This window comes from Borostomias antarcticus, assembly GCF_949987555.1.
Source record: "Borostomias antarcticus genome assembly, chromosome: 6".
Lineage (NCBI taxonomy): Eukaryota > Metazoa > Chordata > Actinopteri > Stomiiformes > Stomiidae > Borostomias > Borostomias antarcticus.
Genome location: NC_140239.1, coordinates 7,940,844 through 7,965,843, shown reverse-complemented (window position 1 = coordinate 7,965,843; position 25,000 = coordinate 7,940,844). Strand labels below are relative to the sequence as shown.

The 25,000-nt window shown below is 48.8% G+C and overlaps 3 protein-coding genes across 3 annotated transcripts in view; 1 reads left to right on the top strand and 2 right to left on the bottom strand.

The window, feature by feature from the left end:
- Positions 1 to 5,902: 5,902 nt before the first annotated feature.
- Positions 5,903 to 18,160, top strand: LOC311310253 (betaine--homocysteine S-methyltransferase 1-like; the record flags this gene model as incomplete). Its single annotated transcript, XM_084439674.1, has 8 exons — positions 5,903 to 5,911; positions 6,319 to 6,451; positions 7,131 to 7,243; positions 7,461 to 7,652; positions 8,116 to 8,263; positions 8,519 to 8,701; positions 17,261 to 17,492; positions 18,076 to 18,160. The coding sequence occupies 8 exons, from the start codon at positions 5,903 to 5,905 to the stop codon at positions 18,158 to 18,160; spliced, it is 1,095 nt and encodes a 364-aa protein (XP_084295800.1).
- A 541-nt stretch (positions 18,161 to 18,701) lies between these two features.
- On the bottom strand, positions 18,702 to 24,412 carry LOC311310429 (betaine--homocysteine S-methyltransferase 1-like). The gene is made up of 8 exons (XM_084439926.1): positions 24,278 to 24,412; positions 23,368 to 23,500; positions 22,984 to 23,096; positions 22,425 to 22,616; positions 22,108 to 22,255; positions 21,179 to 21,361; positions 19,607 to 19,838; positions 18,702 to 19,366 (listed from the first exon to the last, which is right to left on the bottom strand). Exons 1-8 carry the CDS (start codon positions 24,296 to 24,298, stop codon positions 19,189 to 19,191), a joined length of 1,200 nt encoding a protein of 399 aa, XP_084296052.1. The 5' UTR covers positions 24,299 to 24,412; the 3' UTR covers positions 18,702 to 19,188.
- Positions 24,413 to 24,859: 447 nt separating this feature from the next.
- The window catches only part of LOC311310428 (betaine--homocysteine S-methyltransferase 1-like), a 4,218-nt gene continuing 4,077 nt past the window's right edge, over positions 24,860 to 25,000 (bottom strand). The window contains exon 8 of the mRNA XM_084439925.1: positions 24,860 to 25,000. This exon is cut by the window's right edge and continues 343 nt beyond it. The gene's annotated coding sequence lies outside the window, so the exon portion shown is untranslated.

The following is a 25,000-nucleotide window of genomic DNA, read 5'->3' as shown; positions in this document are numbered from 1 at the left end:
GCCGTAACAGGACCCCCCCCCATGCGGGAGCCACCGGGCGACCTACCCGGGGCATCCGGGAACTCCCGGTAGAAGTCCCGGAGGAGAGCTGGGGACATGATGCGGGAGCGGGGCTCCCACGACCGCTCCTCCGGACCAAAGCCCTCCCAGTCCACCAGGTAAACATACCCCCGGCCCTGGCGACGGACCTTCAACAGCCTCCTCACAGACCACTGCGGGTGGCCGTCAACCAGTTGAGGAGCCGGGGGAGCCGCCGCCAGGGGCACGAGGGGGCTGGTGACGTGGGGCTTGATCCGGGAGACGTGGAAGACCGGGTGGACACGCCGCAGGGAGGAGGGCAGGTCCAGCCGGACCGCGCCAGGGTTGATGACCCGGCTGATAGGGTAGGGACCGATGAAGCGGGCCGACAGCTTCCCGGAGTCGGTGTTGAGAGGCAGGTCGGCGGTGGAGAGCCAGACCCGCTGACCGACCTTGTACTCCGGGGCCGGGGTGCGTCGACGGTTGGCCCCGCGGCTGGCGCACTCAGCGGCCTGGAGCAGCGCCGAGCGTGCGGACCTCCAGACCCTCCGACAGCGGCGGAGATGGGCCTGGACGGACGGGACCGCCACCTCAACCTCCTGGAGCGGGAACAGGGGTGGCTGGAACCCCAGGGAGCACTCGAAGGGCGACCTGCCGGTGGAGGAGTTGACCATGGCGTTCAACGAGTACTCAACCCAGGGTAGGTCCCGGCTCCAGGAGGACGGGTGGAGGGAAGATACACACCTGAGGGCCGCCTCCATACACTGGTTGGCCCTCTCCGCCTGCCCGTTGGTCTGGGGATGGTACCCAGACGATAGGCTGACCGTGGCCCCAAGTCCCTTACAGAAGGCCTGCCACACCCCTGAAGTGAACTGGGAACCACGGTCAGACACAATATCCAGGGGAAGACCATGGAGGCGGAAGACGTACTGCTCCAGCAGCCCAGCCGTCTCTGCCGAGGTGGGAAGCTTGGGGAGAGCCACGAGGTGCACCGACTTCGAAAACCGGTCCACTACGGTCAGGACGACGGTGGTACCATGGGACGGAGGGAGACCGGTGACGAAGTCGAGTGCGATGTGGCTCCAGGGACGGCTGGGCACAGGGAGGGGACGCAGCAGGCCCGCTGGCAGTTGGTGGGAGGTCTTGCTCCTGGCGCAGACCGGACAGGCGGCGACGTACTCCCGAACGTCCGCCGCCATGGAGGCCCACCAGAACTGCCGGCGCAGGAAGGAGAGGGTCCGGTGCGTCCCTGGGTGGCAGGCGAACCTGCTGCCGTGGCCCCACCCCAACACTTGGGTCCGCACGCTGTCCGGGACGTACAGCCGGTTGGGGGGTCCCCCTCGGGGACAGGGTTGGACGCGCTGAGCCCTCCTGACCACTGCATCGACATTCATGATGATGGCCCCGATGATCCGAGACGAGGGGACGATGGTCCCCGGAGACTCGGGGTCCTCCTCAGAGTTGTGAATGCGAGACAGTGCATCGGCCTTGATGTTCTTCGACCCCGGGCGGTAGGTGAGGTGGAAGTCGAACCGCCCGAGGTACTGGGCCCAGCGCGCCTGTCGGGGAGTCAACCGCCTGGCCGACCTGATGTACATCAGGTTCTTGTGGTCGGTCCAGACGGTGACGGGATTCTCTGCGCCCTCCAGCCAGTGCCGCCACTCCTCGAACGCCTCCACAACAGCCAGCAGCTCTCGGTTGCCGATGTCGTAGTTGGCCTCCGCAGGGGTGTAACGACGGGAGAAGAAGGCACAGGGGTGCATCTTGCCGTCCGCTGCTGACTGCTGTGAAAGGACTCTGCCGACCCCGGTGTCGGAGGCGTCCACCTCCACGATGAAGGGCCTGGACGGGTCCGGCTGGACGAGGACGGGTGCAGAGGTGAAACTCCCCTTGAGGCCGGCGAAGGCGGCACTGGCCTCAGGTGTCCAGATGAAGGGACGCAGAGGGGAGGTGAGAGCCGTGAGGGGAGCGGCAACCCGACTGTAGTCCCGGATGAAACGCCTGTAGAAATTGGCGAACCCAAGGAACCCCCTCAGCGCCTTCCGGGAGGTGGGCTGGCCCCACTCGACGACAGCCTGGATCTTCTTAGGGTCAGGCCGAGTCTGCCCACCCTCCACGATGAGTCCCAGGAACTCCACAGAGGGAGCGTGCAAGGTGCACTTCTCGGCCTTGATGAAGAGGCGATTCTCCAGGAGACGCTGGATGACGAGGCGGACGTGCTGGACGTGTTCCACAGCGCTCCTGGAGAACACCAGGATGTCGTCGAGGTAGAGCACAACGAAGATGTCCAACATGTCCCGGAGCACGTCATTCATCACCTCCTGGAAGACGGAGGGGGCGTTGGTGAGGCCAAACGGCATGACCAGGTACTCATAATGGCCTCTCGGGGTCTTGAACGCGGTCTTCCACTCATCCCCCTCACGAATGCGAATGAGGTGGTACGCACTCCGCAGGTCCAGTTTGGTGAAGATGGTCGCCTTTTGGAGGGGTTCGAAGTTCGCACTCATGAGGGGGAGAGGATACCTGTTCCTGATGGTGATCTCGTTCAGCTGCCTATAATCGATGCATGGCCTCAGGTCTCCTCCTTTCTTCTTCACGAAGAAGAACCCCGCTGCCACCGGGGAACGTGAAGGACGGATGAGACCCTCGGCCAAGCAATCGTTGAGGTAGCTGTCCATGGCCGCCCTCTCAGGAAGGGAGAGGCTGTAAAGGCGGCTCACGGGGAGTTGTGCACCGGAGCGGAGCTCGATGGCGCAGTCGTAGGGCCGGTGAGGAGGGAGAGAGCGGGCCCGGTCCCTACTGAACGCCTCACCCAGGTCGTGGTACACCTCCGGCACAGTGGAGAGGTCCGGGGGTGCAGGGGCCGGACGGGCAGAGAGGGAGGGCGTCTGGGCGGCACGCAGGCACCGGGCATAACAGGCCGTGCTCCAGCTGAGTATACGTCCGGTGCCGTAATTGATGTGGGGGACGTGTTGCTCGAGCCATGACCGGCCCAGGATGAGGGGAGTCAGAGGGGATCGGAGAACGTAGAGGCGGATCTCCTCCACGTGGTTGCCCGAACTGGTCAGGGTAATGGGCACCGTCTGTTCCACGACCGGACCCAGGCTGTGTCCATCCAGAGCCGTGATGGTGAGGGGTTTCTCCAGGCGGGTGAGGGGAAAAGCCGCCCCCCTGGCCAGGTCCGCGTCGATGAAATTACCGTCCGCTCTTGAATCGATGAGCGCACCGATGGTATGAGTGCGCCCATGCCAGGAGAGGGTGACGTTGAACCTGACCGGAGGGAGGGGCAAGGGAGACTGCGAGACATGGCTCACCAGGAGGCCCCACTCCCCTGATGAGCCAAGGCTTTTGGGCGGATGGGACAGTCCTCTCCCCTGTGGCCCTCCTGGGCACAGTAAAAACAGAGCCCCTGGACTCGCCGGCGGTGCCTCTCCTCAGGTGAAAGGCGGGCCCTGTTCACCTGCATGGGCTCCTCCCGGTCGGAGGCAGTGGAGGATTCCTCGGTTGGGGGCGTGCCAGGCTCCCGGGAGCGTGGGTAGGTGAACGGAGCCCGGGCGGGAGGAGGACTGGCTCGGCAGGGGGTACGGCCGGTGGGCTCCGCCCGACGAGCGCGCCGACGAGCGGCCAGGCGGTGGTCGATGTTGACCGTCAGGCGGACGAGCTGGTCCAGGGTAGCGGGGTGATCCCTGACCGCCAACTCGTCCTTGAGGACCTCCGACAGCCCCTCCCGAAAGGCCACCTGGAGGGCCTGGTCGTTAAAACCACTGTCAGCGGCCAGGATACGGAAGTCGATGGCGTATTCCGAGACACTACGAGCCCCCTGGCGGATGTGGTGGAGTCGGCCGGCAGCGTGGAGTGCCCGGGTGGGGTGGTCGAACACGGACCTGAACTCGGCACAAAAGTCACTGTAGGAGTCCATACAGGGAGCACCGACCTCCCACGCCGCCATGAACCAGGAGAGGGGCTTGCCAGTGAGGAGACTGGCAACGTACCTGATCCTGGAGACGTCTCTCAGGTACGCCTCCGGTTGCTCCGCGAAGATGAACCCGCACTGCATGATGAACTCCCCGCAGGTCTCCACACCACCGTCGTAGGGCTTCGGGTGATGTAACTTGGGCTCCCTCCGGGGAGGGGCAGAGGGACCGCACGGCAGCGTCAGCATCTCCCAGGGACTCCTCATGTTTCCTCAGCAAGGTCCCTTGCTGGGCTAGGACCGCTCCCTGCTGAGCTACCGCCTGGGACAGGGCATCCGGGTCTGCTGGGTCAGCGTTCATGGCCAGTTCTTCTGTAAGGGGGCTGGTTGGCTAGCAGACCCAAACGCAGGACCACGGACACAGACGGACAGTTCCAAGCCCAGAGGGCAGTTTAATATAAAGCGGCAGTACAGAGGGCAAGGCAAAAGGGTAGTCAAGTTCAGGCAGGGGTCAATCGATCAACAAACAAAGTCCAGAAAACGTAATCCAAGCCGTGGTCGAGGTCCGGGGAGAATGGGTCGAGGAAGCCGTGTGTCAGTCCAGGAAAAGAGCAGCAAACAAACCGGAATCTGGAGGAGTTCAGAGTAGAATGAGTAAAAGGGAAAAAAACAACTAAGACAACCACTAGCACGGGAACTTCAGAAAACCACAACTTGCCACAAGGAATCTTAGGGAAGAACTGGCGACGAACGTTGGGAAGACCGGGTTCTTATAGGGGAGGTGATTGGATGAGTAGTGGCAGCAGGTGAGCCGCGCCCTCGGAGCTCGTTAGCGGAACCGTGTTCAGGTGTGCGGGGGTGATTACGTTGGAGGGCGCGCAGAGCGCGCGCCGAAGTGGAAGGCCGTGGCGTGCGCGCTGCGGGAACGGTGGTGGGAGCTGGAGAGCGCCCAGGCGGAGGCGGAGCCGTAACAGATCCGCCGCCTTGCGGGAATAACCTGGGGAGCGTCCGCTAAGACTCTGCGAATATCGACCCAAGCTCTGGTCTTCTCTGCAGCGGTATACTGCGCCCCAGTCTGGTGCAGAAGCCCTCATACAAGCAAAGTTGACGTGGCTATAAACAGTGCCCTCCGAATAATAACTGGATGCCTGAAGACTACCCCAGTGTCCCTCTTGCCAGTCCTCGCGGGAATAGCCCTGGCCGGCCTCCGACGGGAGGCTGCCACCCTCGCCCTGGCCAGGAAAGCAAAAAGATATGAGTGGCACATCCTGCAAGACACCACAACAACAGCGGCTCCTCCAAGCAGACTCAAATCCCGCCACCCCTACGACAAGGCAGCGCAAGAGATGCTCAATTCCACCTCTGAGGACATCTCCAGAGATGCTTGGCTGGCAGCAGCTTGGAAGCAGGAGTGGCAGTCAGCAGGGCCCTCCCGTACCATCACTACATCTGGGACCCGGGAGGTGGGGCCATAGGAGGAGACGACCTACCACGCCGGCAATGGACCACACTGAACCGCCTGCGAACTGGGGTTGGTCGTTTTAAAACATCGATGAAGAAGTGGGGCCTGGCAGACAGTGCGGCATGCGAGTGCGGTGACCCTGAACAGACAGCCGAACATATAATCACCACTTGCCCCTTGTACAGACCACCCTCGGAAGCCAGCCTCTTTGACCTAGGACCCGAGATGCTGGCATGGCTACACGACACCGAGTTGGACCTCTGACGTTACACGAAAGAAGAAGAAGACTGATTAATCAATCGGGACTGGAACTGTCATGACATCGTGTCTATAGAGAGCTAGCCCACTAGGGGGATGAATGGGTGATTGTAACAATAGGAGTTGGTTTGAGCCAGGTTGCATAACAGCTCGAGCATGTGAGAATTGGACAGAGTCCAGGTAAACCCACTCCGCCGTCCTTTGTGCTGTCACTACAGGCTCCGCGTGCAGCTTCCCAAACTATCGACGACATGAGGAAGGTAAGGTCCTGCGTGCATGCAGCCTACAGTACATGTGAAAGTTTGTTAGAATTGTTGAAGAAATCGGAAATCGTGCATTGTTTTGTCCGATATGTAGGCCTACTATTCGGTCTGATAAGAACTGAAGCTTGTGAAGATTCTTCCCCTATGGGAACTCAATCAGTCTTTTGAACAGGAAAAATCCTAAAAGACGTGTGTGTGTGTGTGTGTGTGTGTGTGTGTGTGTGTGTGTGTGTGTGTGTGTGTGTGTGTGTGTGTGTGTGTGTGTGTGTTGTGTTCATACCCTAGAGGACAATAACGGAATTCTGGTAGAGAGGTGATACAGTATGTAGAGTATTATGCCTTACAGTGTGTGTGTGTGTGTGTGTGTGTGTGTGTGTGTGTGTGTGTGTGTGTGTGTGTGTCAGGGTATTCTGGAGAGGTTGAATGCAGGGGAGGTGGTGATTGGTGATGGAGGCTATGTGATGCAGCTGGAGAGGAGGGGCTATGTGAAGGCTGGACATTGGACACCGGAGTCTGCAGTAGAACACCCTGATGCAGGTAACGCACGCACGCACGCACACACACTCACACACACACACACACACATACACAAACACATGATGACAACAATAGGACTGAAACACAGGGAGGCCCGAGATGAGTCAATGTATGGAAAGTACTGCCTGTGTGTGTGTGTATAGAGAGAGAGAGCGTGTGTGTGTTTGTGTGTGCTCACACATGTACACACACACCATACACATGCATGCATACACACACACACACACACACACTCAACAGAGGACACTGCAGAGAGAGTGTGTGTTGTAGTATCAAAGGTCAGTTATGGGTGTGGTTATAAGGTTGACCGGAGAGCAGACCCTGTGGTGTTATCATGGTTGAACTCTCGCGTCCATTTCCTGTTTTGAAGACTTAATACAGCGTTATACAGTTGAAATGCTCTTACTTAATAATGAATTCTCTTCAGAACCTGGATTACTGCCACGAGTAATGCTGATGAATGTAACTGTCTCCTTCTTACCCTCCGTCTTCTCCCTGTTGCTCCCTCACTCCCCACTCTCCCTTCTCCCTCAACTTCTTCTCCTCCATCTTCCACTCTTTCAAGCTCTCTTTTACCCCTCTCTCTCTCTCTTCCTTCTCACTCCTCTCTCTTTTCTCCCTCCCTCTCTCCATCACCCCCCCCCCTCCCTCTCTCTCTCTCTCTCTCTCTCTCTCTCAGTCCGTCAGCTCCACAGGGAGTTCCTGAGGGCGGGGTCAGACGTCCTCCAGACGTTCACCTTCTACTGCAGCGACGACAAGCTGGAGATCAGCGGCAACGCCACCAACATCACCGTCAGTAGTGATGCATCATCACCACCACCATCATCATAATCACCACCACCACCATCATCATCATTATCATCACCACAAGCATTCTTCCTACCTGAATCATCACCTTCACTATAATAATATATAATATATATAATATATATATAATATCTGTTTTGTGATTTGTGATTTCCTGTTATGCAATCTGTTTTGTGATGTACTTCCTGTTTTCCTGAATCAGGGAGCACAAATCAACGAGGCAGCCTGTGACCTGGCTCGGGAGGTAGCCAATGAGGGAGGCGCGTTGGTAGCCGGGTGCGTGTCCCAGACGCCATGTTACCTGAGCAGCCACGATGAGAGTGAGGTCAAGGCCATCTTCAAGAAACAGATGGACGCTTTCCTCAAGAAGGACGTCGACTTCTTAATTGTAGAGGTACTCTATGACCCACAGTCTTCCTCCTGAGGAACAATTCTTCAGTGTGTACTGTAGATATGCCCAAAGTGGATCAGGTTACACTTACAATTGTGTCACTGCTAATAATGATCTAGAACGGCTTTCTGTATCATTAACACAATAAGAATTTCAGATGTTAGGCACTAACTATGTCTGTTCATCTGGAAAGAGGTCTGTGCTCTCTGACCACCATTTCTAATTTAATGTATATTATCATGTTACTAATATATTACTAATATGTTACTAATGCTGCTATTACAGTATGTGTTTTTCTGTGATATTAACTCAATAAGAAGTGTTTCAAATCATCACAGGGATGTAGTGCAGGCCTTTCACTGTGTATATTCAATTGTATTCTGTGCGTGTGTGTGTGTGTGTGTGTGTGTGTGTGTGTGTGTGTGTGTGTGTGTGCGCGTGTGTGTGTGGTGTCTCCATCCGGCAGTACTTTGAGCATGTGGAGGAGGCCGTTTGGGCCGTGCAGGTTCTGAAGACCAGTGGTAAACCTGTAGGAGCTTCTCTCTGTATCTCCCCAGAAGGAGACGTGCATGGGGTCTCACCTGGAGACTGCGCCGTCAGGCTGGTCAAGGCCGGTATGGATCACCCAGGAACACTATTAATACACATACTGTATCATGTCTGATGACTAAAACCCATTAAAATACAATAATTTTGTGTTGTTCACTGTTGAAAGAAAGGTATTTGTTGTGTCATCTATACATTCTGAAGATATGCCTACCAACATAGTTAATATTTGTAACACCTCCATGATTTGCATGTGTGTGCGCGTGTGTGTGCATTCGTGCGTGTGTGTGTGCATATGCGTGTCTGTGCATGCGTGTGTGTAGGAGCGGACATGGTGGGCATCAACTGCCACCTGGACCCTCTGACGTGCGTGCGGACGGTGAAGCTGATGAAGGCGGGGCTAGAGGAGGCGGGGCTCCAGGCCCACCTCATGGTCCAACCCCTGGGCTTCCACACCCCCGAGTGCAACCACAGAGGATACATCAGCCTGCCGGAGTTCCCCTTCGGTAACTAGTTGCCTCGCTGGATCTCTCTCTAGGATCTCGTCCCCATCCTCCGTGCACCTGGCCAGCTCGCCAGAAAACTTTCTGCCCCCTGCGTCGTTCTTTAGTACGTCCACCACGGTGCGTCGGTGTGGGACGTCCTTGTGATTGACGCCGATGGCCGTGTGTCGGCCGTCCACAGAGCCAGTTTGTTGGCTGGAAGCTCCCAGTATCTCTGGCAGTGACCAGCCAGCCTTATTCTCATGGCTGCTATTTTCACCCTTGGTAGCCCCGCCCCCCCCATACAGATGCTTGTTGGTAACATGTTCGTTCTTGTTCATGTTAAGTTCTGCACGCAGCATTGTGTAGCACCCACTTCTGCAGGGTGGGCTTCAGGGTCCAGCATTCACAGCCATATAGGAGAACAGACTCTACAGTAGATCGTATTGGGGTTTCATTAGATGGTGTGATGGTATAACATTACCATGTACAGTATAACATTGCCATATACAGCTCTCCATTTTATCAGATGTAATATTTTGCTTGCTTTTTATTTTATCTGAGGCCAGGTTAGGCTAAGATAGCTGTACTGTATATGGCAATGTTATTCTTAGCCAATAGGCAAACATTTTCCAGGTGCTTGCTCGATCGTCTCATTGAGAGAGGTCAGGGAAGAATTTTTACAGCTCACTTTTCTGGCCCCCAGGTGAAACTGTTTTTTTGCTTCCCTCTGGAATATGTAGGGGTGGAACCTATGCCCACCCCCCATTGCTCTCTGTAAAACGCATTGTGTTGCCTCTGTGTATGAAATGCGCTATATAAATAAAGTTTGATTTGATATACATGGTAATGTTATACCGTCACACCAGTAAGTGGTAGTAGCCTGCTAGCCTAAGGATACTGATACCAGACCTGATACTGGAAAAGGTTGGATGTATGGATGATTCTACTACCAAGTTACAGTAAAGCTTCCATTGGTGTTCATACTGGCTTGCGCCAATTACTTGCAGTTCCTACACGACAATAGTTTAGATTAGACTCTGCTAGATTAGGTTAGAAGGAATGGACCCATTGATGTTGGATCACCTTGATTAACCTTACTGGTCAATGAATGCTGAGAAGAGAATAATCTTTCTGTTGTTTATTCATCATAGCATGTATCAAAAACATACAGTATCAACCATGCTTTAGGCCTTGGTTCAATTATAGATTTCAGACATAGCTTAGTTTAACATAGTTACGTAACAGGATTAGACAATGTAACGTACCGTAAAACAGATGAGCAGATGTACTGTAGACAACAGGTGGAGATAGCATGCTAACATGCTAAGCTAAAGCTAAAGCCAGCGTAAGATAGTTTAAGCCTTCATGAGTTACGAGGTTTAAGCGCAGCGCTCCAGTCCAGTGGTTCTTACTTTTATACTGTTCAGTGGAGGCGCTTAATATAGGCTGTCATCTGACCATTCTTTATTATGGCCAGGAGCAGTGATGAAACATTACCTAGGTCAAGATTAGATCTGACCTATATCCAATGTCTGGATTGAGCAATGTTCCCTGTTGACGGCTCTTCTGCTGACTGCATGGTCAATTGAGAGACCCCTCTGACCTTCTATGACCCTTAGACTGACCTTTCATCCAACGGTATCACCGTTAGCCGTAGCTAAATATACACTGGTATTAGAGACACCTAAGCCTAATATAACTTTTATATGACAGCGAATGAGATCACTGAAACTAGAGACAGAGAAACCCACAACAGACCCCCGTCTGAGGGATTAATTTCCCTCAAAACCAGTAACATCACAGTTGGCTTCTAGCTTAACTCATAAATGTCAATAAAACAACAATTAACATTAAACAATAACTACAGACAATAGATGCTAACTCAAAAACACACAGTCAATTTTCAAAAGAATTGTGTTTGTTATTCAGAAAACATTAGCTTTGTCTGGAGGTTGGAGTAGGGAGCGGAGCCCTGCGTCTCTGTCCTCAATTTTCATGGGACAGTTGGCGCCAGTCTCCACTGCCTCGTCCAGAACCCCACAGCCAAGCCATCTCGCGAGAGAGAGTTTCTCGAACACATGTGGAGAGGAAACCCACATGTCAGTCACACAGTTCTTAACCATTTTTTCTTCTTTTTCTTGAAACATAAGACAGTTAAACACTTTTAAGACTGTTAAACAAAACAAACAAAAATTCGTACATTGACAGATAAATAAACTGCTTTGTCCTGTTACAGATAACTAATGACAATATGTATATATTAGTGATTATTCATTAAGAAACGTCATTCTCACGGACATGTTTTTCTGCCTCCTCGCGATGTCCGTTGAGGTCCTGCTGTTTTCCTCCTCCCCCGTCTGATCCATTGGCACACGTTCAGTCTTTTGCCACCCGTCTGATGGTCACCGTCTAATCCTCTGCCACTCGTCTGATGGCATCCATAGGAATGTCCTTTACCACCCGTCTGATCCTTAACACTCACACTCCCTAGCATAGGAGTGTCCTTTGTCCGATCAGTCCAGTAGAGTGTAGAGGAGACTGGGTAGACTGGCACTCCATAGACGCCTTTCCTTGATGGTCTTTGGCTCACGAGTCACTTTGTTCCTTTGTTAGTGGAACTTCAGCACAATGCAGAGGTTACAGATGTCCACATTTACTTTTGGGTAGAGGGGAGACTGGAACTCAGCATAGCGTAGGAGTTAGGGTACAATTCCTTCAGCAAAAACATTTGCAATTCTCTTGTTCCAAATAAAAATTAAAGTTATTATACATTTCTGATAAACTTGTTGTGCAGATAAATTTCGGACCAGCGCCTTGTCTGTACATTAACTTAAACTTGCTGCTTGGTTGGTATCAAAATAGAACTTATTTAAAACTTTAACTTGAGTTTAATAAACCTTGCCAAAATCAAACCACACCTAAGGTTGCTACGCACAGTGAGGCGTGGCCAGGCAATTTCAGGCAAGTTTTGGAGCAATGAGCAAGAGAATATGAAGACAACAAGAAAGTTGACATCCCAATGTTCATTTTGCATCAGTTGAGGATTGAACTTGTAACTTCTGACACCAAGCAACATCCTCTATCTCACTGAGCTAATTAACAACAACTGACGTTTGGTTTTACAAATAGACTATGTGTCATCATAAAACACTGAACGTGTGGTATATGCAATAGCCCATGAAATATCGTTGTTGATTAAAGTATACACTGAAACAAAGGATACAACAATAGATGTTGCATCATATACTAATGGTCTGCTCTTTAAAGTGTGGATGAGTGGCCTAAGTGATCAAGAGTCTCATAATATATTCAACAAATTAAAGAGACAGCTGTTTACAGTACTTTGTATTGTAAAACATGTTGATGCATTGTCGCTCAATCTTAATGACACTCTGGTCACTGAGTTTGTGAATGACAGTCTGACTTCAGCAGCAGTCGCTCAGTTTGGCCAATCAATGAATTCAGTCATTGTAATCCTCGGCAGGGGCTAGGTATGTTTGCCAACAGCGATGTCTCCGATTGGTGGAGCTTGCGTTGGATTGTGGGTAATGTAGTGTTGGTTTCAGAGGACAGAATTAAACATTTTTCAAAAATCCAATTTCTGAAATAAAATTCTGAAAGAAATCACACTACATCTCTCCTTTATGACAATTTTCGCTGATGTTTTGTCCACGAGAAGTTAGACTTCAGTGGAAGAAGAATAATAATAACATAGGCAAATACAATAGGGTCCCTGCAGCTACACTGCCTGGCTCCTAAATAAACCAATCCCCCCCTTGGACACGAAATTATCAAAATAATGCAGTGGACAATTAATGACATGTTTTAACTAAATATACCTAGATGGGGACTGTAATTAATAATTTAATTCCTAAGTTGAGCATAAAGCATTGACCACTCATAGCAGAATTAATGTCCATACTCCTGGCGTTCTAGAGCTATCTTTCTTCACTGTTTCTATTATATCATTTTTATTTCATTTTATTGTATTTTATCTTATTTTTATTTATTTTTCAAAACCCCATTCCCTGGCCTTCCCTTTGTGTCCCTCCCAGAGGTCTGGCTGGGGGTAAGGTGTCATTCTCCTTTCTCCATGCCCCGTGCGGCATCACATTCCATGTTCCACGCACCTGAACCATAGGCCTCCTTTCGGAACCCTATCGTCCAGCCGCCGGAACCCCACAGTCCAACCGCCGGGCTCACCCGTCAATCACCTCCCCCGTCTGGCGCCAGCCTCGTTGGGGTACACATTCTTTTGGGCGATGACCTCAGCATGTCTCATGGTCACACCTGGCCTTTGGGGTATGATGAGATTTCACAAACAATGAACAGTTGATAATCTCTGACGCTCTCTACTCTACCTGCTTCCTGTAGCTGTGGCCTGTCATTCACTACTGCCTTGACCCCGCCCCCTCTCTGTAATGGAGAGAGAGACAACATTGGTCAACAATCACACTTGGCTTTCACACAGTGGTAAATGCAGGCTAGAAAGAGATGTTTCGTTTCTGCCAGGACAATTTCCGCATGTGTGCTCAACACTTGTCTTGGCATCGATGTACTGCTCTGTTCTGATTCTGCCATGTTGCTCTATCTTCCTTTGGATTGAATTAAAAACACACAAATTAACACCACAGTATAATACTTTGTTAGTACAGCTCTAAGATGAAAGTAAAAATACAACAATCTCAATGGTAATGACGATGATGGCAATTGATTGCGCTTAAGTCTTAATTACCATACAGACGGTTCATGTTGGAATCCTGACCTCCATTGCTGCGCGACTGGTCTGGTTCCAATTTTATTTCTGCTGCACACAGAGACTTTAACAACAGATTAACAAATTCCTTATTCAATAGTACAATTGTATAACAACAGTGTAATATAACAATTTGTTCAATTTCTCATATAGTCATTGATTTTCTCTCCACATTCCTTTCTCTCATTATTTCCTGGTGATAATAGTGAGTAAAAATCGACTGATTATGATTTGGACAGTTCAATTAAAATTTTCAAAAATATAAATTATTCTAGCAACAATTCAGCTTATAAAACTAACACTATTATTCTAAAAAAAACATTCTATACCTATTTCTAATATTTTACATCTATTTCCTAATAAAAACATAAATTATACCAATCAATGTCTTGCCCTGCTTCTTAACACTTCCCTGGCTAAGAGCAAACACTAATTGGGACAATGTTTTTATTAAAAGAATTATTTTATAATTCTCTTTGCTAAATGACTTTGCAGAAGATAAAATATTACTAATTTCTTCCCCTGCAGGGCACTAGATTTCCAATGAGATTTTCGCTTGGGATAGTTAGTCTAGAATATAATTTAGCAAATAGTATTTACTCTCTTTTCCTTGCCCTCATGTACACACTAATCTTTTCTTTGTCCCGCCTATGCCACTGAGTTTAAATAGTTCACTTAATTACTGCTTCTTGCTTTCCCTATAACTCAAATAAGTCATTGCCTACCTTCCCATCAGGGATAGGTAGTCACTAAAGTCGTCACTCTAGTCACTACGCTTCCCCTATTACTTTTTAACAGTAATTTCCAGTCAGGTTAAGCATGTTACTTGGTTAATTGGCTACTCACTCACAGCTCACCTGATCCTCTCTTCAGTGTACTCTTGATGGTTAGTCTCCAGCTCTCGGACGTCAGGTCACGATGGACAATACAATCCCATCGTAGAACGGACCTTGGCTCCAGAGCACCTCACAAGTTAGTTCAGTCAGTTATTAGATTGTATGTCAATAGAAATATTTATCTCCAGTGGAGATAACATTTCTTGTGTACTCATATTGTATTCGCTTGACCCAATGGCTGGTTCACCACGGCCGCTCTGTCCATCCTGCAGGTAAAAATACACTTCACAGATGTTAACGAGCTACGTCGTATTATCAAAGCTTTGATCAGAAACCTTAATCACGTGCCTTCCTACGAGCCTGCAAGATGGAAGACGTGGAGCGGTGGCACCCAGGCGATTAACCAATTAATCACTGGGTCAGTTATTTGTCTTAAATCTGCGCGCCATTCACCACCGGTGACGGTGTTGGCCCAATCAAACCACGGTTGGTTGACGCACAGGAATCGATTCTCCTTCACGACTTCATCTCTCCTCACTCTGGAACAATACTCTTAGGAAGTCATATTATTGTTATGTTGTGCACTTTACATCACAGCAATATTTCCCTCAGTAGTCTATTGTTCTGTAGATTCTTATAATGTTGGTATTGTTACGTTACTTCATACACGTTACAGTGCCAATTCTTAAAACAGTACTATATATACCTGTTGTGGCCACTGAGTGTCTTCCAGCTGTGCTGGGGGGGGGATACTTTTTCCTCTTGGTTCATGACGACCGAGTCATCTACACAATGTACTGCAGACCACCAGGTAAGCTGATGACCTGTCCTCCCCATTCTTTCTCAGGACAATAGGTGTCCCAAGCGTCTGGGGAGACAAGCACCATTATTGCAGACAGTACTCAAATCATCATTAGCAAGTTCCCTATTATTTTAAATAATATATATATATATATATATATTCAGGGTATTTCAAATTGCAGTTTCAATAGTTTAATATCATAATTTGCTAACAACTAATCATAGTTTTGACTCAATTCAATATTCTTTGGGATACTGTAATTTTGTAAGAGAGGGAGAGACAGAGACAGTGAGAGAGAGGGGTGGGGGCTAGTGAGCAGAGGTAGGGGCTAGCCCGCCCGCCTGAGCCGGGGCCGTTGCTATTAATAGATTATTGGTGCCTAAGAATTGTGTGTAACTGACGCACACACCCACGGCGGATTTCTGCTCCAGCCTGTCTCTCCTGATCTCCCAAAAGCGTTATAATAGCACTTCACTCAGATCAGCTGGCTTTTTTAGTGAGTAAGTTTCAGCACATTAGCATAGCTGTAGCGCTTAGCATTTTAAGCATCGTCACAGTTATTTTTATGACAGACATTATTGTATCATTTTTTAGTCGTCACTCGCTTTTTCTGTATATTTCCTGACACTTATCAACTACAAACATTTTCTGGAATCTGGCGTAACCACAAATGTCACTGTTGTTCTCGAAATCCCTGTTCTGGTGTTTGTCTCCGTTAGTTTGTGGTTAAATTGTCAAATTAGGTACGGTACCGGTACAATTACGACCGAATGACTTCTCGATTGTTTTACCATGAAATCAGGCCCTTTCTTTTTACACATTCCTGTCCCCTTGGAATCGTGTATTTTCCCCTTTTCTGCCAAGGTGATACGTCTAAACTCTGCAGTATTATAATCAACATATCCAATCGAGATAGTCACTCATTCACTGAAACCTTTTAGAATTTTAACTTTGGCGCAGGGAACGAAGCCCGCCAGCATCGCCAACTCCTAGGTCATCAATTCATTCCCAAGTTTTTATCTGGCGCCTGTATCACATTTTCTCCTGAGGAACTAATCACTAAATCACTCATTCCAAATTAATCAAATCTCTGGGAAATAGCACTGACTGGCGGTTGATGCTCAAACATACAATTTTAAGCGTCATTTTCCTGTTAGTTACAGTGACAATTGTTACACACTTAAAACTCATGCAAATTTTCACACAGCTTAAATCTGGCATTATTCCCGTTCAACATTCATTGACCCTTTAATTAATCAGTTCCATATATCAGGTTCTTTTACTGAAATATATTCAATCCTTGCCTGACAACGCCATTTTGATGTTGGATCACCTTGATTAACCTTACTGGTCAATGAATGCTGAGAAGAGAATAATCTTTCTGTTGTTTATTCATCATAGCATGTATCAAAAACATACAGTATCAACCATGCTTTAGGCCTTGGTTCAATTATAGATTTCAGACATAGCTTAGTTTAACATAGTTACGTAACAGGATTAGACAATGTAACGTACCGTAAAACAGATGAGCAGATGTACTGTAGACAACAGGTGGAGATAGCATGCTAACATGCTAAGCTAAAGCTAAAGCCAGCGTAAGATAGTTTAAGCCTTCATGAGTTACGAGGTTTAAGCGCAGCGCTCCAGTCCAGTGGTTCTTACTTTTATACTGTTCAGTGGAGGCGCTTAATATAGGCTGTCATCTGACCATTCTTTATTATGGCCAGGAGCAGTGATGAAACATTACCTAGGTCAAGATTAGATCTGACCTATATCCAATGTCTGGATTGAGCAATGTTCCCTGTTGACGGCTCTTCTGCTGACTGCATGGTCAATTGAGAGACCCCTCTGACCTTCTATGACCCTTAGACTGACCTTTCATCCAACGGTATCACCGTTAGCCGTAGCTAAATATACACTGGTATTAGAGACACCTAAGCCTAATATAACTTTTATATGACAGCGAATGAGATCACTGAAACTAGAGACAGAGAAACCCACAACACCATCTGATCAAGGGTCAAGCTTAGGCTAGGTTAAGGTAGCCTAGGCTAGGTTGGGTTAGGGTAGGTTGATTTAGATTAGGTTGGGTTAGGCTGGACTGGATTAGGCTAGGTTATACAGTACTAGGCTAGGTTAGGCTAGTATACAGATGGAAAACAAAACGGATGCTTTTTCTTCTGCAGCGTTGGAGAGCAGAGCGATGAACCGCTGGGACATGCAGAAGTACGCTAGGGAGGCCTACAAGGCTGGCATCCGCTACATCGGTGGCTGCTGTGGGTTCGAGCCCTACCACATCAGGGCCTTGGCTGAGGAGCTGGCCCCAGAGAGAGGAGGTCTGCTCCCTGCAGCCTCCGAGAAGCACGGAGTGTGGGGAGCCGGCCTGGAGATGAACAGTAAGCCCTGGGTCAGAGCCAGGTGAGAAAGAAGACACTTTTATATTTTGCTCATATGCGTTTGTATTTATACCTAAATGTGTAATAAGTCAGTCATTTTGCTGCATCTTCATCAAATATGGCTATGGGAGGCATCTGCAATTTGAAATGGGCCCCGTGGGCCCTAGGTCCGTGCCTGGCTCTGTATCTAGTTCTATATCTATACAATTCAACTTAATAAAAATGTTATTGTCCCAGGAGCCGGAGGGCAATTCTGGTGCAGCTTAAAAAACACACTATAAACACACAAAAAACATGTAGCACTATAAACAAACAAGTAAGCAATCATCATGTTAACAAAGTCCATGAGTCCATGAGTTTAAAAATTAAAATAAAAGTGGACTAATTAATGGTTAATGGCAGCAATTGCCTTGGGGATGAAGGAGCCTTGAGCTCCTGAGCTCCTGTATCTGGCTCCCCCTGTCTGCCTGTGTGTGTTGTAACACTTCCTCCTTCTCCTCTTACTCCTCCCTCTCCTCTTTTTCCTCCTCCTCTTCCTCCTCCTTCACCTCTTCCTCATCCTACTCCTCCTCCTTTGCTCCTCTTCTTACTCCTTCCTGTTCCAGATCTAAGCGTGAATACTGGGAGAACCTCTTCCCCGCCTCTGGGCGTCCCATGTGCCCCTCCATGGCCAAGCCCCAAGACCAATAACAGGGAGAATCATGGGAAAACATCAAGGACCAACAACTCCCTCCTTGCAACTGTCTCCTGCACACCCCCACCCTACTAACTAGGTTACTAGATGGACCTAGAAGGTTCTGCTGGAGGCCTACTGTACTTTTATTATAGTTTTTAGTTATTATCGTGCCAACTGAGTCAGCCAGAATGATGACCTGATGAATTTGCTGAATGTACTGTCTTTGGCTGCTTTAACTTGCTGTATGTCTCAAAGCTTATCATTTTAGGATGTGTTTTTAAGTTATCAGTGGGTACTTATAGCGAAATATAGTTTCCCTCTGAAGTATAATAAAGATGACTTGATTTTAAAAAATCGCAAAATTGGTCAGCTCCCATAGAAATCATCAAACAGTGTTTGATGGATAAATAATATATTTCCAAAGCATGGTATTCGGGTATTATAGTAAACTTTGCTCCAGTTTGACCAATTTTGCTCCTGCAAATTTCGGCCCACATAATATAATGTCAGCACAATGACAAGCAATTAGACAATAAGTATCAAAGCAGCTTTACTGTTTTGTAAAACCTTATTTTATTAAATGTGGGGTTACACAAAATGGTCCAATAAAAGGGTGAAAAAGGTCCCACTCCCCGGGAGGTTGAATCCTATCTTGACGTATGCATGGATACCTATGACTTTCAAGGTAATCTCACATTAATATCTACTAAGAAATTTAGTACAGAGATCCTCCTCTGAGTCAACGGAGGACTTCTGTTGTTTAAGACTGTGTCAGAGGGGAATGTGGGTGGGTGCTACAAAGTAGGGGTGGATATCGAGGGGGGTTAGCACAGTTAGATATAGCTAGCATACTTCCAAGCATACTTCCAAGCCAACTCCCATTCGATGACGTGCACCACGTTTACACAAGTGTAGATGCTGAAGATGAGTATTGAGGCTCGTGGGCAGGCTGGGAGGCTCCAGGAGAGCTCCAGAGAGGGGCCGCGGTGCTCGGCTCTGTGCCCAGGCTAGGGTGCCTGGTCTGGGGCATGGCTGGGCTGGCTCAGTGGCCCTTTGCCTTGTCGAAGAGAGGCATGAGCTGGTCCTTGGTGGTGGCCTCCTTCTGCTGCATGAGGTCAGCGTCGCCCTTGGTTACACCCCAGCTGTCGGGAGCGGACATGGAGGGGCACTGGGGCCGGCCAGACGCTGGCTTCAGGGCCTCCCAGTAGTCACGACGTGCTCTGGGGGAGGGAGACGTGAAGATAGAGGGAGGAAGAGAAGGAGAGACAGACGAACACAGAGAGGACCAAGAGAGGAAAACAGTGTTTAAAGACAACTGCTTATCAATCAAGACTGTCTTGTCTTTAATGTTACATGCTGGTTTGTAGCGAGGGTGTATAACTACAGCCAGGATAGTACAGCACCTGAATCTGCATGTCTTTTCTGATGAAGGTCACACCTTTCATTATCATGTCTCTCACCTGGCTCTGACCCAGGGCTTGGTGTGCATCTCCAGGCCGGCTCCCCAGGCTCCGTGCTTCTCTGAGGCTGCAGGGAGCAGACCTCCTCTCTCTGGGGCCAGCTCCTCAGCCACGGCCCTGATGTGGTAGGGCTCGAACCCACAGCAGCCACCGATGTAGCGGATGCCAACCTTGTAGGCCTCCCTGGCGTACTTCTGCATGTCCCAGCGGGTCAAGATCCTGGGCTCCAGGCCTGAGGGGAAAGGTTTCAGCATTGCAATGCCAGTATTAGACAGCAGGTGGCGATGTCAACTTGGATTAGCACAGAGATAATCTGTAATTTTTGTGCGTGGCTGGAAGACAGCGCACCTAGGATAGCGTTTGTCCGGTTATCACTCCCTCCCTCCCTTACTCTGGACAATGTTGGCCTGCATTTTTCTGTTGGCACCACTAGAGGCAGTAGTCCCAGCACACCAAAATCAAAATGACACTAAAATCAACCTGCTGATCTCCACTGCACAAGTAGAGTAGTGGTGAGAGCGTTGGACTCCCACCCACGAGGCCGGGGTTCAAGACCCGGTGGGGATGACTTATGGGACTATACCCCAAACCTCCACACGTTCATCGTTTCACTCCGACCTTTATCCCTTGCCTTATAGGTCAGATCCTGTCCCAACCCCAACCCTTATTCTAACCCCAACCCACATTAGGGACTGGAAGAAGGACACCAAAATCAACCCACCGATCTTCCATCCTACCAGTCCTGAACCGAAACAAGCCAGCCACGCACATAAGCCAGGCTGGACCTGGCCTTGTTGAACTAGGGCCTGATTTTCGACTTGTTGATTGATGGAGAACTTTTTCAGCTGCGCTGCTAATGCTAGCGCAATCAAACTGAATTAGCTAGCATTCAAAGAAAACTCACAGATAATCACTCCAAACAAGTAAGGATCGCCAGATAAACTAAACTCCTCATCAAAGTCAGACGTATCTCTTTCGAATGTGGCCATTGCAGCTTGTGTTGATAGTAAGAGAATAGTCCGCTCTTCTGTTCGGTGTTGTTGTTGTGAAGACATAGTTAGCTAGCTACATATCACTCCGCCTTCCTGTTTACAGAGAGCCATATAGTTCCAAACAAACGACAGTTCAACGACAGTTGGACTTAAAACATGACGGTATAAAAACTCAAATGAACCCCTGACAGACTGTCCTCATATTTGATTTTACTTTGGTGCACTTTCGTTTCTTTGAATGCTAGCCAGTTCGGCTGCATTGTAATGGCATTAGCAAGACGTGAACGCCCAAATGAGGGACAGCATGGAATCAGCGGAAAATGATCTCCATCTGTCAACAACATTGAGAGTAACTCAAAAATTAGCCAGGCCATAGGTAAAAAATTCCGGACTATCCCTTTAATCCTATATGTATGGGATGATGAACTACATGTGAGTACATTGAGCAAACGTCTGTGTGTGTGTGTGTGTGTGTGTGTGTGTGTGTGTGTGTGTGTGTGTGTGTGTGTGTGTGTGTGTGTGTGTGCACGTGTGTGTGCACGTGTGTGTGCGTGTGCGTGTGTGTGTGTGTGTGTGTTACCGAAGGGGAACTCTGGCAGGTCGATGAAGCCCTGGCAGTTGCAGTCGGGGGTGTGGAAGGCCAGAGGCTGCACCATGTAGTGAGCCTTCAGGCCAGCCTTCTCCACGCCCTCCTTCATCATCCTCACCGCCTCCACGCAGGTCAGGGGGTCGAAGTGACAGTTCACACCCACGATATCAGCGCCTGGGGCGGGTTTAGAACACACAGGAGGTCAGCCAATGAGATTCTCCTTAAGCTTCAGAGACATCCAATGGCGGGGGTCCAGAGATGTACACACTGTTTCCACACCTCTGCCTTGCAGCATTCTCTATGAGCCTGTTCTGCTAAGTGCTTACTGTGCTTTATTATATGATTCACTTACATATCATATTAGAGACTACAGTGAAAACACATAATGGCCTACCATGTTGGCAACTTCTCTGTAACTATTTGTGCAGTCTCCTATTAGTCATGTCTCTCTTATGAAGTATCTAGCCCATGTTTACTGCTCTGTACTGTATATGTTCTTAGCCAATAGACAAACATTTTCCAGGAGTTTGCTCGATCGTCTCGTTGAGAGAGGTCAGGGAAGATTTTTTACAGCTCACTTTTCTGGCCCCCAGGTGAAACTGTTTTTTTGCTTCCCTCTGAAATATGTAAGGGTGGAACCTATGCCCACCCCCCATTGCTCTCTGTAAAGCACATTCTGTTGCCTCTGTGTATGAAATGCGCTATATAAATAAAGTTTGATTTTATGATTTGATTACACATGGAGATCTGTGATGATAGAATGACTGAAGGTTTGAATAGTTTCCCGGGCAACTGTGACATACATTATGTTAGCTAATAGAAAATCAACCCCTCATTAACTTCACGAGCCAGTTGGTCACCCTGGCCAGTTGTTGATGCTATATGTTGACAGACAGTCTGGACTGGGGCTCCGTACGTACCGGCCTTGACCAGCCTGACCGCACACTCCTGGGGACTGACTCCATGCATGTCTCCCTTGGGTCCGATGCACAGGTTAGCAGCCACGGGCTTTCCTGTGGCCTTCAGGACCTGCACGGCCCACTCCGCCTCCTCAACATGCTCAAAGTACTATGGGGCAGACAGACACACAGACAGGCAGAAGTAAAAATCTAATGAACAAAAGCCATTATTTCTAGCAAACACTCTTTTTCCTGTGAAGCTCATTATACTCTTTGTAGCTGATTCTGTGTGTTATTATATGAATAAAAGTTTGTTTCGTTTTGACTCCGTAGTATACCTCAGCAATCAGAAAGTCCACGTTCTTCTTGATGAAGACGTCCAGCTGTTTCTGGAAGATGGCCTTCACCTCTGTCTCGCTCTTGCAGCTCAGGTAGGAGGGTGTCTGGGACACGCCGCCCGCCACCAGCGCATCGCCCTCATTGGCTACCTCCCGGGCGAGATCACACGCCGCCTCGTTGATCTGGGCTCCCTGCACACAGGTGAGAGGTGACAGGGGTGAGAGGTGACAGGGGTGAGAGGTGACAGGTGAGGAATGGAACAGGTGGGCTTGCAGGGGGACAGGTAGCCTCAGCAACACCAGAAACAGGTTGGTTGGTTACCTGAACAGGTAGGTTTAAGGTTCAAGAGGCTGAAACTGAAAATATTCATTCATTCATTCATTCATTCATTCATTCATTCATTCATTCATTCATGTCTTTATTTAACCTTGATTTGTCCATGTTTGTCACTAAAGAACTTCTTTATTTGCAGTGCCAGTCTGATCTGAGACCAAAAGCGTTAAAAAGTGTTGCTGTACCAAGCGGTCCAAATGGAGGTCCTTGTGTTGGGTAACTTACTGTGAAGCTGAGGTTGTTGCCCCTGTTCTCCAGTTTGTCATCGCTGGCGTAGAATGTGAATGTCTGCATGACATTTGCCCCGGCCCTCAGGAATTCCCTGTGCAGCTGTCGCACTGAAAATCACAGGAGGCACACGAGATTCCTGACTGGCATCTCTTCTTTCTCCCTGCCTGGGAATGGAGGGACTGATGGAGGGGTGGGGGGCGGGGATGGTGGGGGAGGGGACTACCCGCTGAGGAATTTAACGTTCCTTAGTTCTTATATCTCATTGGAAATGAGTCCAATGCAACAACAGGTGCCAATAGCATAGCTGGAAAGACAAACACGGTGGCTGGGTGTGGGGGCCCTAGCAGGGGGGGTGGGTGGTAGTTGAGGGGGTCTTACCCGCCTCGGGGTGCTCAGCCGCGGCCTCGGGGGTCCAGGGTCCAGCCTTCACGTAGCCCCTCTTCTCCAGGGCGAACACGAAGCCCCCGTCTCCGATCACAACCTCCCCGGCATCGAGGCGCTCCATTACACCCTACATTACATGACGATGTTTATCAATCACATTATCAATACATGTGATCAATAAAGGCAAAGGGCAGTTCTGTCATGCCATAGCTAATAAACTCTACCCATATGTATTGGGCCTGTATACTTATTAATACAGAAAACAGTGATGAAATATCCAGCTCCAGACCCAGATTAGCTTGTGATACTGACTGACTAATAAATAACCACTAATAAATAACCATCAACATGCTGCGTTTCACACGTCAGCACAGCACATGTGGGCCCCTGCGTGACCTGCCCCCGTTTTAGAAGAGTTCAATTTACATTCACATTTTCACTGCACACATCAACGTATCCTGATGCGGATTCATAACATTCACCCTACACAATAATGATCAAATGCAGTCTAGGTTAAAAATAAATAAAAATAAAAAAAGGAAGAAAAAATAAGTAAACTTGGACTCCCTAAGTGCAAGATCAACATGAATATATACAGTAGGCTATTCTTGCACTTTGCCTTCAGCACTAGATAATACTTCTAGTCACTTGTTTTAGAAAGAAGATGCACTTGAGAGTTCTGGCAAGTAGTAGTACACTGACTTTTCCTGCGTTAAATTATTATTATAATATTATAACGCAATTATTGTTAGTCGCTTCAGATAAAAGCGTCTGCTAAATGACTGTAATGTAAATGTAAATGTTACACTAATACATCCTATAGCCATTCACTACAGAAGAGTGAACCACATTAGCTGTAGGTTCAGTCCAAGTCCAGCATGGAGCCCGTGTGCAGCACACCTACCCTGGTTCCTGTTGGTGCCATGTCTCCTTGGCTGTCTGCTCGCGCTGTGTGAGAGGTGTGGGGGATTCCTGACTGCTCCGTCTTTTAGGGGCGGAAGAGAGACACCCCCGACCTACTGAGCCGCATATAAACCACTGGAGCAGGGGTGGGGTCTGCCGGGGATGGCCTCTGATTGGCAAGTTGGGTTACACAACTGCAGTGTTGACTCCGGGCCCACCCCTGTTAGGGGAATGAATGGGAGTATTGTAGGTGTCGCTAGTTTTATCCAGATTAATTATAGCTGTTTGTGCGTTAAGCCTGTGCCCCTCTTAGACGGAGGTTTTAGAGCCCTATTACCCGTGAACAGAGTGACCATGAACATGAGAGCAGACTCTCTTTAATGGCATCGCTCCAGCTAGTATACTTAGTGACTTAGTACACTACGTGACGTCTGTCGTCAACAACAACAAGTCTGTCAGCAACTGGAAAGAGATGGTGTGGGGTTGCGTGTGTGTGTGTGTGTGTGTGTGTGCATGTGTGTGTGTGTTAGAAATAGAGCCAATCTGGATCTAAAATTAAGACAAATTGCAGGACAACAGAAAATGAGGTGAATTTGAGTTTATTCCTGGGGTTACACACACTACTGTAGCTGAGGCAAGTGCTTTTTGGCTGTGAGCTGGAATGGTAAAGGACTCTCTCTCTCTCTCTTTTTTTCTTTCTCTCTTTTTCAGCAGAAGTGATGAT

Coding starts and splice junctions, on each gene's coding strand:
- LOC311310429 (XM_084439926.1), bottom strand. CDS start 24,298: ATGGCACCAACAGGAACCAGG. Junction 22,256..22,424: donor TGGACTTTCTGATTGCTGAG/GTATACTACGGA, acceptor TCTGCCCCATAG/TACTTTGAGCATGTTGAGGA. Junction 19,839..21,178: donor CCTGCCAGAGTTCCCCTTCG/GTAACACACACA, acceptor CTTTCCCCTCAG/GCCTGGAGCCCAGGATCTTG.